Below are 15,000 nucleotides of genomic sequence, written 5' to 3'. Positions count from 1 at the left end.
AAGCTTTAGGTTAGTTACATTCCAGGGAGGTTTCGTGAGCCTCGACGATGTACGATCGGCTTCTCGAAGGCAATGTGTGTATCTATCTGTCTATCTGTATATGTATGTGTATATATACATACATATATATATATATATATGTGTGTGTGTGTGTATGTACGTAGGATATCTACAGTTATAGTATAAAACGGATGGAGGAACCTCTACGTGATTTAAATCTAGATCCGATCCTATCTCGAGCGAGCAAGTCGAGCGTACGTTATCGAGCTGTGAAATCCCAAGTCTTGGTAATTCGGCCTCTCCTTTTCATCCACCTAAGCAACGCTTCGTCTTCTTTTCTGACTTCTTCGAGTGTATATATGAAAGAGAGAGAGAGAGAGAGAAAGTCGTCGTGTGAGCCAGAGGCGATGGATAGGAAAATCACGAAGGTTTCTCTTCGAAGAAAAGGCGCGAGTTTGCTGGTTGATGGCAGCCATGTTGTATTCTTATTACTACCGAAGGAAAGACTGCCAGCACGTTCTTTCATCGAGGCTATCGTACGACCCGCCAAGAATTCTTTTTCCCCTCGGGAGATCGAACTGGTAAAGAAAGAGAGAGAGAGAGAGAGAGAGAGAGACAGAGTGGGAGGAGGATTGGAAGGAGGAAAGGAGGAAGAGAAAGAGAAGCTTTCTATCCTGTATTACCTTTATACTCAAAAGAAGGTATACCCGTTAATATCGCCAAGGAAACTCAACGTCCCTCGTCCAAGATCCTTCCTTTTTCCGTAATATCGAGACGAGGAGACCGACAAAGCTTTCGCAAACGCTTGTTGTCTCGTTTTATTCGTTTCCTCGAGTTGTCGTCGATCGTTTTCTATATATATAAATATATATATATATATATATATATATATATGTGTGTATGTATGTATGTATATATGTGTATATATAGATATCTATGTACGTCTTCTTTTTCTATAATTTTTTTTCTTTCCTTTCTTTCTACTTTTCTGTCTTCCTTCTTTCCTACCTTTCTTTTTCTATCTTCGAAGCTTTATAACAAAGATATCTCAAAGATGACGCGTCCTTTTTGATGACCATAGATTTTGTCGATTCTAAAAGGGAATAATAATAAAGGAAAGGGAATAATAATAAAAGAGGGAGATAAAGAGAGAGATAAAGAGAGAGAGAGAGAGAGAGAGATGTCTCCTTCAATGAACTACTTTGAATAAACATAATCCAGATCTTTATGAAAAATTACGTTCAAATCGATTCCAATCCCTTTTACCCTTCTTAACCTACTCCCCCGTTCTCCAAGTATTTATTAATTATTGAAAATAAATTCCTAACAAATAAATTCAATCGCAATGATATTAAAGAACGACGATTCCTTTTATATATATATATATATATATATATATATATATATATATATATAAATACACACACACATACACACACACATACATATATATATATTTATATATGTAACGAACACGATATTAAAATAATAATCGATAACAAACGCAATCTCTAGGAAAAGTAAGAGGATAGATTAAAGCTGTGTTCTATTCTCGACAAAAAGTATTGGGGATGGAACATTGTGGAGGGGATAAAAAAAGAGATAGGGGAGTAAGAATAGGTAGATCAATGTTAGGAAGAAATGAGGGGAAGTTGTATAGGGCAAAAAAGAAATATACAGAACGCATATGGTCACTGTATATGTATTAACGTGTATGTATCAATACGCGGGAATACCATCAGAATCTCACGAAGTTACTATAACGTGGTACACAGCTTTTGTCCTCGTCCCTGACGATCAGCGTACTGATTTAATAAAGCTCCCTTTTGTTTTCTTCCTCCTATCGGGAGATAGAACATGGCTGGTAGAGGGATTTAAACGAAATCTTCTCTCTCTCTCTCTCTCTCTCTCTTGTTTTGCAAGGTGTGTATGCGTGACCCAGAATCGCAAAAATTACGTACTAACAGTTTTGGCTCGAACATTGCAGTCAAAACGTAACGATGCAGAAAGATATCAAAGACCAAACGCAATCTAATTTATTTTCTCCTTTCTTCGTTGAACGAAATGAAATATATATGTATATATATATATATATATATTTTTTTTTTTCTGTCCAACATGACCATTATTAAAGAAAATAAATACGTAAGTGAAAAAAGAAAAAAGAAAAGTACGAATGAAAATTGTGTGATTGTGCAATTGAAAGAAGAATATTATTCCCTGGGCGTAATATTTTTTTTATCTTAAAAAAAGCAACCATTTTCTTTCCTTTACACTCTCTCTCTCTCTCTCTCTCTCTCTCTCTCCCTCCCTCTCTCTCTCTCTCTCTCTCTCTCTCTCTTTCTTTCGGTCTCTCTCTTTTTCTCTTTCGTTTTCTCACCTTGTACACTGTAATAGTAAATAAATATTGATTCAATTAAAAAAAAATTCTTCGTTTAACGTAATATTTGTCTATTTAAAAAAGCAACAATTTTTTTTTTTACAATCTCTCTCTCTCTCTCTCTCTCTCTCTCTCTCTCCCTCTTTAATAATTTTCATTCCGTCCAAATATCAAAGCATGAAACACAAAATGAAACACGTATTCTCTCAATTCATACGGTGTAATCGCCCGCGAGCAAGCCGAGGTTGAATCTAGACGACGATCGTTTTAAAACGAGTGTCCGGTTATGCGAGCTTCATATTCTCGCGTCAATTCTTTTTGTTTGTTTGTTTGCTCGTTCGTTCGTTCGTTCGTTCGTTCGTTCGTTCGTTTTTCTTCCTTCTTTCCAACCTTTCTTTCTTTTTCATCTTTCTTTCTATCCATCTATCTATCTTTCTTTCTTTCTTTCTTCATACAGTTTCTATTTTTTACTCCTTTTTTGTTTTCTTCCTGTTCTTTTTTTTCTTGTCTTGCTTTTTTTTTTCTTTTCTTTTCTTTTCTTTTTTTTTCCTTTTTTTTTTTTTTTTTTTTTACTTTCTTCCTTTATTCAAAAGTACGTTCTTTACGTTCTCCATTCGCGAAGCTTGACTCTGAAGTGTTAGTACGTGTGCAGGGCCATCACACAGGCATACGAGTGTTCACTGTTCATCCACTGGAAGAGAAGGCTTTGTACTCTACGCGGCCACTCCCACTACTTCTTCCTGCTAGCAAGTGATAAAAGTCGATCGGTAGGCAGACATCATCGTTTAAGCTGTTAAGAACCTAGCACGATTCTTCTCAACGCTTAAATTCTCCTCTCTTCTCTTCTCTTTTCTACTTTAGTCTTCTCTTTTCTTCTTTATCGTACCTTTTTTTTTTGTCCTCTCTCTCACTCTCTCTTTCTCTCTCTCTCTCTCTCAGTTTGACTTTACGTCTGACGCACGCTAAAAATTAGCATGGAAGGGTACATTTGTTTATTCGTAATATAAATGATTTTATTTACAAAATATCTCGCGAAGGTCACATTTATTTATTTATTTATTTATTTATTTGTTTATTTGTTTTTATTTCTTTCTTTTGTTAAATTGAATATTTCATAATTCATACACGTAAACGCATCGATCTTTTCGCGCAACAATGATACCCAAGATATATCCGTTAATCGTGATCGAAGAAATTATGTCGGACATCGTTAATAATGATTAATCAAATTATTGAATTTCTCGATGAATATTAATTTAAAATATTAAAATGACATATTTAAATTTCTCGATAAAATCGAATCACAGATATTAACGTGAGTATTACTGTCGCTTGAATATTAAATTAAAAAGATTAATTTATTTATATTAAATGATTTAATCCAAAAAAAAAAAAAAAAGAAAGAAAAGAAAGAAAAAAAAATGAAGAACTAACTCATACCCCCTTTTGACGTAACATTTTTGATCTTTTCGATAAAGAAATTTCATCTCAAATATTAAACAGACACTGTAGATGATATCCACAAGGTATCATGAATTTTACACAAGCGTGAAGCTTATTCTTCGTTCGTGTATACATATTTTTCACCCTTTCTCTCTCTCTCTCTCTCTCTCTCTCTCTCTCTTTCTTTATCTTTTTTCATGGAATAAAAAAGAGATGTACAGAATTTCTTTCCTTTGATCTTCTAAATTTCCTTTAATATTGTAAATTGTTCCTCATCGAACAGTTAATTAAATTTTTCATGAATGTCGACATGTTAGTATTCTAAAGTTTATAATTTTTGATAATAGATCGAAAATAACGGATAATTGTTTGTACGAAAAAGAAAAAGAAAAAGTAGATAAAGAAACGTTTAGAAAATGTTAACCCGTTTATAGGTTGATACTACAATTAAGAGTAGTTACTTCTCTCTCTCTCTCTCTCTCTCTCTCTCCCTCTCTCCCTCTCTCTCTCTCTCTCTCGTTCTCCCTTTCTCTTCGTAGTTCTCATTTAAAGAATTTCGTTGAAAGTTACTTACTGTAATGAAATAATTACTTTCGATAGATCGGTAGAAATATTAGAAGAAAAAGAAGAAGAAAAAAAAAAAGAAAAGAGAAAAAATAGAAAAAAGAAGAAGAAGAAGAAGAAGAAGAAGAAAAAAAAGTAGAGATACTCTTCTCGTAGCCTTCTTCTTGACTATCGTGAAACGAGCATGTTTCGAGAGGAGGCTTAACATATCGTCGAGGACAACGCATTGTCTCGTCAACGATTTCTCAGCGTCTCTTTTCGAGAAGCTCTTCTTCGAGAACGGAGGAGAACCAAGCATCCGTTATATATATATATATATATGTGTGTGGGTGTGTGTGTGTGTGTGTTTACTTTGTGTATGTGCGGTTCTCTCTTTCTCTCTCTCTCTCTCTGCCTCTCTCTTTCTCTCCCCGTTCCTCCTTCTTTTTCTTTCTCTGTGTATAAGTGGATGAGAATGTTGGCAAAGGGCAGCAAGGGAAGACCGATCTCTAAAGGATCCTTCGAACGACTCTCGGCACGTTTCGCGTTCACCACCTAATCCAGATCTCCTACCTCAAAAGCTTCCCTTTTTTCTCCTTTCTTCTCTTTACTCTCTTTGCTCTTTCTCTATCTTTATCTCTCTCTTTTCTTCCTTCCTTCTTTTCTTTCTTTTTTTCTTTCTTTCTTTCTTTCTTTCTTTCTGACTAACTGACTGACTGACTGACTGACTGACTGACTAACTGACTGCAAACCTCCATCTTTTTCCTACATTGCATCAGTCTTCGTGGGAACGAAACATTGTCTCTTTTCATCGTAAAAAAAAATTCCTCGAGCAATCTAATACCCCGTACTTTTTGATTCGACCTTCGGGTAAGCGTGTCTCCTATTGTATTCGTCTTAAACGGTATTTTCAAGAGAAAAGATAGGAGAGGTCACTTCTCTCTTCCTTCTTTCCTTTCTCTTTCTATCATTCTTTCTTCTTTTTTCTCATCCGACGGCATGTCTTTAAAATCAATGAGCACGTTTAATCATCTCGACGTACGAATTAAATGTCATTGAATAAATTAATGAGAAATTCTTCGGATATTATCATCGATTTCTAAGACTCTCGTTTGAAAGAATTTTTGTGGTTTCTTTACCGTTTTTTTTTTTCTTCTTCCTTCTTTTTTTTTTCCTTTCTTTTTTATTCAAGAAAAATTTTGAACATCCAATTAAAAATTATAAAGCATTACGTTAATAATACTTATTTCTCCGACATTCCTTGTAAAACTATATATATATAGATACACACATATATATATATATATATATATATATATATATATAGATTTACTGTATATATATATATATATATATATATATATATATATATCTGAAATGTGAGAAAAAGTTTCCATTATACTTAAAGGAACAGTAAGTCTCAATAACTCGAATCGATATTACTTACGATATATATATATATATATGAAATATATATACCCTATTTTAGCTGCCAATGTCATTTATAACAGGGCTTCGAAAGGTATATCCCTATTACTTCACATTTACAACGTTCACGAAAGGCCGATGGGTCGGCGAGAAGATCCTGGAGGTCTTTGCGAGAGAATTCCGTGCCCATCCTGCGGAGGAATATGAGAGATGTATACGTGCTGGTACGCTCACCGTCAATTATCAAAGGGTGGACGTCGATTATAGATTGCGACACAATGACCTTCTGGCTAACGTCGTTCATAGGTAAGAAACCTTAGAATATCATAGAAATGATGATGGGTTCCTTTGTAATTCCTTATAATATTCCCCTTCTTCTTCTTCTTCTCCCTGATCTCCCCCTTTTCCCCTCCATTTTCCTCTTTCTCTCTCTCTCTCTCTCTCTCTCTCTCTCTCTCTCTCTCTCTCTCTCTCTCTCTCTCTCTCTCTCTCTCTCTCTTTCATTTCTTTCAAGTATCATCGGAAAAGTTAATCAAATTATACGAAACTTATACAAAATTTTCAGTCAACCATTTAAATTAAATATCCAGGCATAATTATTTATTACCTACTCTTATTATACCGCTGCCATCTTGATCTCGAGGCTTCTGCATATAACGCGAGTCTAAGGTCGGATCGATAGCCTTGTAGATCCTTCTCCGAAGGAACCACGTTCGGTATTACGAGTAGGAGTATCCTTGGCACGAATACTATTCAAGTTAACGCACACGTTTAGTACCCGATACTCTACCTATAATATACACATAATATATATATATACATATATTTATATATATGTATATATATATATATATATACACATACACGACACATTCACCAACTCGGTTCAATCGGTTTTTCAACTCAAACAACTTTCTATACTGCTATCATCTTTTATGCACGATGAAAATCAATCTTCTTCTTCTTCTTCTTCTATGTTTCTCTTCTCTTCGAATGCAATTTTTCTTTATTTCTTCATTCGTAGAGATAAAAATGTCGTTAAAATACTGAAAGCTTTCGTAACGAATCTTCTAAGTCCACCTCTCCAACCTTTGGGCCCCCACCCCCACCCCACCCCCTCGCCATCGCCTTCTATTCGCACCAGTCAATATTATCTTCTTTTTGTATTTATACTTTTATTTAATTATTGGCTTTGGCATTATTATTTATTGCCACATCCCGTTAAATGGTCATCGCTTAAATATCTTGTCTTAATCGTTTATTTCTACATCGGGCTTTACGTAAACCCGGGAAGATTTATCGGCCCTCATTATTTATCGATTTAAACGATATATCATTTCAATCTTTTTATAATAACCGTTGTTTATAAAAGTATTAAATTGATTTTTCTCTTTTCTATTTTTATACGAATCGAATGATCGAATCTAATAGACTCCTGTCCGATAATTATTATCATAGATGAATATCGGATCGGATGGGAAAAAAAAAAAAATTATAAATATTCCAATCGAATTATCATTTACCTTTTAAATTCTTTCAAAAAAACCTGATATGGTACATAATAAGCAAAAGAAGAAAAAAAAAAAATATATATATATACATATATATATGCAAATATGTAGACGGATGTAGAATTATTAAATTATTCTATTCTATAATATTTTTTTTTCTGACTAGTATCTTGAGATATTGTGTGAATGAATAAAAAGAAGGGGGAAAAAAAAACGAAAAGAAAAAGAGTATAGCGAGAGGATTGCGAGAGACAAAAAGATATCTATCTCTCTCTCTCTCTCTCTTTCTTTTTTTTTTTTTTTCGTCGGAACAAACGAAACGAAAGGCACGTCGATGGAATGGCTTCGAGAGAAAGGCATCGAAATACTGGAAAGGCAGGTGTGCAGCGTCTCGAAGGACGCATCTGTTAGGTTGCGCAATTTTAAGTGGTAACAGTGACGCGCTCACCTTCGAACTACTGACAATAATACTTGGATGCGATCCGCATGAAAGATGATAAACAGCAACCATTTGTCTTTTCTTTTTTCTTTTTTTTTTTTTTTCTTTTTTTTTTTTTCTCTTTTCTATTTCAACCTTTTTCAACGATGAGGAATGACCTTTCGTGTTAGATCGTCATCGAAGTATAGATCGAGTTCTTTCATAAACAATTCCGATTTTTCTTATTCTATATTGACCTAATGTTTTATCACTGCAACCGGAGCGATAAATCGAAACTTTTGTACTGATAGAATTTCACCTGTATTCCGGTTTTATGGCTTGCGTGTCTATCTGTTTATATATGTATATATATATATATATATATATATATATATATATATATATATTACCTCTTTCACTTTGACGACATGTACAAAATTGAATAGGACGATCCAATTATCTAAAAACTCTACCAAGTTCTAAACCTTACTTTCGAATATCTTCTCTCACATATCATTTCGTTGAAAGAAACTTCCGACTGATTTTTATGTTTTCCTTTCCCTCCCCTCCTATCTACCCCTTCCCCATATCTACCCTTTCTCGAGTATCCATCGATCCTTTTAAATCAATTCGAAGCTCATCGAAATTTCAGATGTTTATAGGAAATTGAAGGGAGCTTTGCCGTTTGAGGTGGATTTCTGATCGATCGATGATTCAATGAAGCTTTTGAAGGAGAAAAAAAATTATATATATATATATATATATATATATATATATAATGAAGCCATCGTTTAAAATTCAAAATAGACAAATCGATGTGACTCTATCTGTCTGTTTTTCTGTCTCTATCTTTATTTCTATCTCTCTATCTCTATCTCTCTTTCTCTTTCTCTAACACCCGTTTGTCATTCAGTGCAAACTTTCCAACGAAACGTTACGAGGGCGCATACTCAAACAGATGAAGGTTTATCTGCTCGTTGGAAGTTGGAATACTTGTTGCTGAAATTGACGTGATATCGGTGACAATGTTTGGGCAAATGTCCGTGCCAAGAAAGGATGGGATAGAACTGGGCTGGGCTGGGCTGGGGCTCGATTCTTGGCGCGTTACTCCTACTATCAGGGAAATCACAGAAAATTGAACTTGTTGCGGAGTGCCTCTTGGCATCATTGTAATTCGGAAACGTCGTTTATTATTCTACGTTGAATTAAATTGTTCTTTTATAGCTCGTTTAAAATCTTAACTCATTTGTAAATCCTTAAATATTATTCAGGAAGAAGTAAAGAGAACTTCTTTTCTTTATTCCAATCGACGAATCATCGATATCACTTTCCCCCTCTCTCCCCCTTTGTTTTGCAGAATATCCATAAAGAAAGAAAAAAGAAACAAAAAAAGAAAAAAAAAAAATATATATATATATATAGATAAAGAAACAGAAAGATATAATTTCAATTTTCTTTTTCTTTTCTTTTCTTTTCTTCTTTTTTTTTTTTTTCTTTTTTTTTACATTTTTCTATCCTACAAAAATTCAATTCAATTATCCCCAAACAAATAAACAAAATGTTCTTAATGTTATCTCTATCGTGTAGTTTCGTTGGCCACTGTTTCATTGGCAACTCGATTACTATGTTCTGTTTGTCTTCTTGCAAGTAAAAGCGACTTAACTTAGTTAAGATTCTCACTGGTAATGTAAACATAAACAAGATGATGGATCTCTCTCTCTCTCTCTCTCTCTCTCTCTCTCTCTCTCTCTCTCTCTCTCTCTCTCTCTCTCTCTCTTTCTGTACCTCTGTTAAATACCAATTACAAACAGTTTGTTTCGATAAACATAGGCGCCTTTGTTAAAATTCCATTAATTATATTTGTCCAGTTAATAAAGCTACTACTACTTTTCTTCATTCTCTCGACATGAAACTCTCAACGTAACACCTTTTTCCTCCTGCCCGCTCCGTCTTCTATCTTTCTTTTTTTTTTTTTTTTTTTTTTTTTTTTTTTTTTTTTTTCTTTTTTTTTTTTACTTTGTTTTATCCCTCTTGAAAGAGCCTGGCTTAAGAAGACCGTCTTGCCACATCGTATATAACTCCTACAACAGTGAGAAAACAAAAGGACCAAAAAGTAAAAAAAGAAAAGAAAAAAGAAGAAGAACCTTTCCGTCCGAGTTCCCTTCTCGTGCCACAAATAGAGAAAAAGAATTTCCTACGTTCTACAAATTTCCTCGTCCTTGCACCTTCCTTAAATTCTTCTTCAAATACTTGTCCTCACGTTTTGCCGAACAAACGATGCATCATATTTTTCTTCCTTTTCATATATCGACTGATACACATGTTTTTTACGAATATTAGAAAGAAACATGAGAAAAAAAGAACGAAAAAAAAAAAAACAAAAAAAAACAAAAAAAAAGTAGAAGAAAAAAATAGAAAAGAAATAATGATTCCTCGCTGAACGTAAACATACACACACACACACACACACACATATATACACACATATGTATCTATGTACATATGTATCAATATGTATATTCTAACAGAAAATTGCGACTCTACAAAAGTAAAACTAAAGACAAAGATATCGAAAGCTCTCTTCGATGAATATCTATCAGAAATATAAGAACCATTTATCCATCAAAGATCTCCCTTTGTTGTACTTGTACATATCCGCAATTTTTTTTGTCTATATCGTCTAGCATATAGAAATCAAAATCTTTCTATGTACCTTTTGTACAAGTCATATTTCTATTATACAAAACTCATACACATACACACACACACACACACACACACACATATATATATATATATATATATAATATATACACTATGAAGTTTTATCACGGACACCTAACGACCGAGTTTTCCTAATAGTTGCATTTTGCGAATCTAAGAACAAGTCCACTAATCATGTTCTTAAATGGAACCTTATCTACTAGTCACAGGGTAGCACAGTAGTAAGTGGTACGTCCGGGTTGCCAATGGGGGAACGCGGTGGGAGGTATTGAGGGTGGTGGTGGCGGTGACGGTGAGAAGTGAGGAAGAGAGAAATGTGGCAAATAGGCTAAAGTGGGAGTATGTAAAGGGTGCTGGGGCAAAGTGTGTCGCGGCTTGTAGAGACGACGAAAGAGAGAGAAAGAGAGAGAGAGAGAGAGAGAGAGCGGTGACAGGTTGATTTATTAGCTCGGATCGAGTACACGATGATATCGGAAAGAGGTCAAAGGTTGGCCGCTCACCTTTTCCTTGGTTATACCTTTGCCAAGGAAAGAAAAGGAAGGGGACGGGGATAGGAAGGTAGAAGGGAGAGGAGGAAGGGGGGATACCGGCTTAAACGTTGGGCTATGCTTGCCAGTACCATGGAACGCGTTTGTTGTCACGATCGAGTTTTCGATCGTGTCACGATTTATCTTTACGCCATTGCACGACTCTCTAGATTTGGACATTGGTTAACCGTACGACTAAAGCTAAAATAATAACGGTGAAGGTACACACGACAATGTGAGAGATCTCTCAAATGAATTTTGAGAGACCTCAAAGTTAACGTCCCTAAACCCTTTACCACTACCCCTTCCCTATTACTTACTCATACCCGATACCATCGTTGTCTATTCAATTTGAATTTCATGAGAATTCTTAATCAATTTTCAGTACGTATATATAGGACAAGAGTTATGCATTTAGCTTTAGAAATTAGAAATCAAAACGCGAATGATCGTTTCGAAATGCCATCGTTCGATTCATCCATGAAAGATCAAAATCCTCTTCTTTCTTTCTTTTTTTCCTTTTTTTTTTTTTTTCTTCTTTTTTTTCTCCTCTCTTTTTATTTATTTTCCTTTTTTCTTTTTTTTTTTTTTTTTTTTTTTTGTCGACCACATCCACCTTTATCACAAAGTGACGAAAAAGTTTTGCGATTTCTTTTGATCGATCGTTTCCTATTAAAAGGATTAAAAGCATAAAAACAAATTAATGATCAAACGAAGATGAAAAAAAAAAAAAGAAAAAAAAATGAGTTTAACCGATTAAGTCTCTTTTACTGTCGTAAGAAGGGGAGGAAAAAAATTAAATAAAATTGCGCTCGAGTTCTTTTCTCCGTATATAAAAGAAAAGTTTAATTGATCGAACAGCGCTTGTTTTGAAAAGTAGGATTGCAGGAGGAAGAAAAGAAGAAGAAAAAAAATAAAAAGAATAGAAAAAGAAAAAAGAAATGAAAAAATAAAAAAGGAAAGAAGAAAAACGAAAAAGAAAGAAGAGGCAAGAATGAGAGTGGAAAAAAAAGAAAAGAAGAAGAACAAGTAGAGATTCTCATCGATATTCTCTTCTAATTTCCTTTACTTCAAATACTCCTCAGCCCTTCATTCCATCCCACATCTCAAATTTTTCACCGAACTGATATTCCATCGGTTGTAAAACCTCCACCACGGTACATATATATATATATATATATATATATATATATATATATATATATATATATACATATAGTCTTATCTATACCGTGGGAGTAAATTTATGGAAATGATATTCCAAGCTACTCGAAAGCGTGAGAAGCTGTCGGTAATTGTTACGTTTACGCAATGAGTTAACGAAGGCTTCGAAAGTCAAAGAGGAGGAATAAGAGGAGAAGGAGGAAGAAGAGGGGGAGGATGAAGATGAGGATGAGGAAGATTCGGTGGGTAAGCCGAGAACTGAATTGAGAATCGGTACTCATTAATTGTACGGTATTGCGAGTAATTTTGTAGTTGAGCGGAATATATAGTACAAGGAACGACTAACTCTCTCTCTCTCTCTCTTTCTCTCTGTAGCTAGTATGGGGGTGGTTTAATGGGAGCGTGGATGTTCGCAATTTGATGTAAAGGCTATTAGACCTATCCTAAAGTAGAACCAACCCTTCCAGGCGAGTTAGTTCCTAGGACTATCGGACTTAATTGGACTTTAGAGAACGTTTCTTGCACGACATTTTTCAAAGCATACTACGTTAGAAAGATCGATGTTCTTCGTAAATCGTTCTATTCCGTGGTCTCTCTATATTTCGTCGCGAATAAAAAAAAGGAAAGAGAAATGGGAGAGAGAGAGAAAAAAAAGAGAAAAAGAAAAGAGAGAGAGAGAGAGAGAGAGAGAGAAGAAAAAGAAAAAAAAAGTTTCAAGCCATAAAAGGGAAACGTAATAACGAAAGACCGATAAAGTATATATCGACAATATGTGATAGCGATGGTGGTGGTGCAGGTGGTGGTGGTGGTCTGGTGGTGGTGATGGAGGGTAATAATTGAAATTGGAATACTACTCGCGTCCTTGCAGGTGTTTCTAATATATGTTGAATAAAAATTGTTACGAATGTTGTTTCTAGAAGGCTCGAGGTAGGTAGAAACTTTTCCCATCCAAAAAGGAACCCAACAAAAAAAAAAAAAAAAAAAAAAAGAAAAAAAAAAAAAAAAAAAGGAAGAAAAAAAAGAAAAAAAAACCGAAAAAAAAAAAAAAAAAAAAGAAAAAAAAAAGCCAGTTCAAACGGCGAACGTTCAATGTAACGATTTAACAATCATGAACGCGTTATTCGCGTCCAATTACAATCGACAAATTTTCGAAATTCCTTCCTATGAGAAACGTATAAACGCCAATTTCTGCTCTTCCTGATTAATAACTGTTGTAACCTTTCGAGAACCCTCCTGAACTATTACAACAAATCCATGTTGAAAGATATACTATTTTCATAATGCATAACAACTTTCTATCATTTATCTCGATTCATGTTTCAAGTCGATAGGATAGAAAGAAAGTTTTAATTGATTCAATCGAAATTAATTAAAATAATGAGACGTTACACGTATATATATATATATATATATTAATATGTGTGTGTGTGTGTGTGTCTGTGTGCGCGTGTGTCTTTTTTTTTTTTTAGAACATTACTTTAGAGACGTTCCAATAGAAAGAAGTCCGTCCTTTATTCGTGTGTATGCGTGTGTGTGTGTGTGTGTGTATGTGTGTACGTGCGATCGATGGAAATTTTTAATATGAGAAACAAAGCCACGTTAAGCTGGTTGCGATTGGTGTGTTGCAGACACGAGGTGCCTGTCACCTCGGAGCCGATCACGGTGATACACATGGACGAGGACGTCGTCGTGGTCAACAAGCCCGCCTCCATCCCTGTAAGTGGTGTACTGCCAGGACTGTACTGCCAAAATGTCTGTCGCTTTCTCTCTCTCTCTCTCTCTCTCTCTCTCTCTCTCTCTCTCTCTCTCTCTCTCTCTCTCTTTCTCTTTCTCTTTTTCTCTTTCTCTTTTTCTCTATTCTTCTATCTTCTTTATTCCTACATTTATTATCTCATTGACATATTCAAATACGCAATGATGCGATTCAACGATTATCTATGCTCTATTAACTTAATCAAAACTCCTTTCTTCCTCTTAAGAAGACTTACTGCTGGGATCGTGGTAAGCCGGCTAATGGGGTTTGCTAGCTTTCATCCTACAAGTCCAAAAACATTCCTATGTATACAACTATCATCAAACACAGTCCCTTATTTATTTTCTCTCTCTCTCTCTCTCTCTCTCTTTTTTTTCTCTTTCTTTTTCTCTCTATCTTTCTCTCTCGTTTTCGCTTTTTGTTTGCCATACCTCGATCTACTTCCAATTCTCCGTCATTTGTCCAACTAGTCGATTAACTTTTTGGACATAATCATGATATAAAAATCATCGGACGAACGATCATCATTACTTTCTTTCTTTTCTTTTTTCTTGTTCTTCTCTTTTTTTTTTTTTTTTCCTTTTCTTTGTCTCTTTTTCTCTTGAGATTGATCGCACCATTTATCGGATTATCCAAAGGTACTCAACGATTTTCTTTTTTCTTTTTTTTATTATTCTTTTTTCTTTTTTATTTTTTTTTTCTTTTTATTTTCCCGTAGAATAGGTAGATATACTAATCGAACAATTAATCAATCGAATCTATAATTTGAATTATTTGAATATATTCAATATCCAATAAATCGTTTGAATCAACGTAATATATTATTTTTTCAATTTCGTTCTAACCTCAAAATCAAAAGTCATACTCATGATCACATATATTCATTTATATATACATATATATATATATATATATATATATATATATATATATATATATAAATATATGATTCTGTGATATATTTAATTGATTTCGCTAAAAGTAAATTAAGTTCTTCTGTAGGATTTCCGATGGAACGAACATTTCTGACACCCTCGTTTTCACGATTCATTCCGAAAACGAACGAACGAATGGAACGAGCGAACTAACGAACGAACCAACGAAAAAAA

General features: G+C 34.3%; 1 protein-coding gene across 6 annotated transcripts in view; it reads left to right on the top strand.

Annotated features, from left to right (window-relative positions):
- Window positions 1–15,000, top strand: part of LOC124953824 (RNA pseudouridylate synthase domain-containing protein 2-like) — an 80,716-nt gene that overhangs the window by 60,301 nt on the left and 5,415 nt on the right. For all 6 annotated transcript variants that reach the window (XM_047505782.1, XM_047505787.1, XM_047505786.1 and 3 more), the window contains 2 exons: window positions 5,878–6,100; window positions 13,767–13,854. In XM_047505782.1, the coding sequence (XP_047361738.1) occupies window positions 5,878–6,100; window positions 13,767–13,854 (311 nt within the window). The remainder of the gene's footprint in view (window positions 1–5,877; window positions 6,101–13,766; window positions 13,855–15,000) is intronic.

The sequence above is a fragment of the Vespa velutina genome, chromosome 13 (assembly GCF_912470025.1).
Source record: "Vespa velutina chromosome 13, iVesVel2.1, whole genome shotgun sequence".
Lineage (NCBI taxonomy): Eukaryota > Metazoa > Arthropoda > Insecta > Hymenoptera > Vespidae > Vespa > Vespa velutina.
Note: the sequence above shows the minus strand (reverse complement) of the source record. Positions and strands in the feature narration are given on the sequence as shown.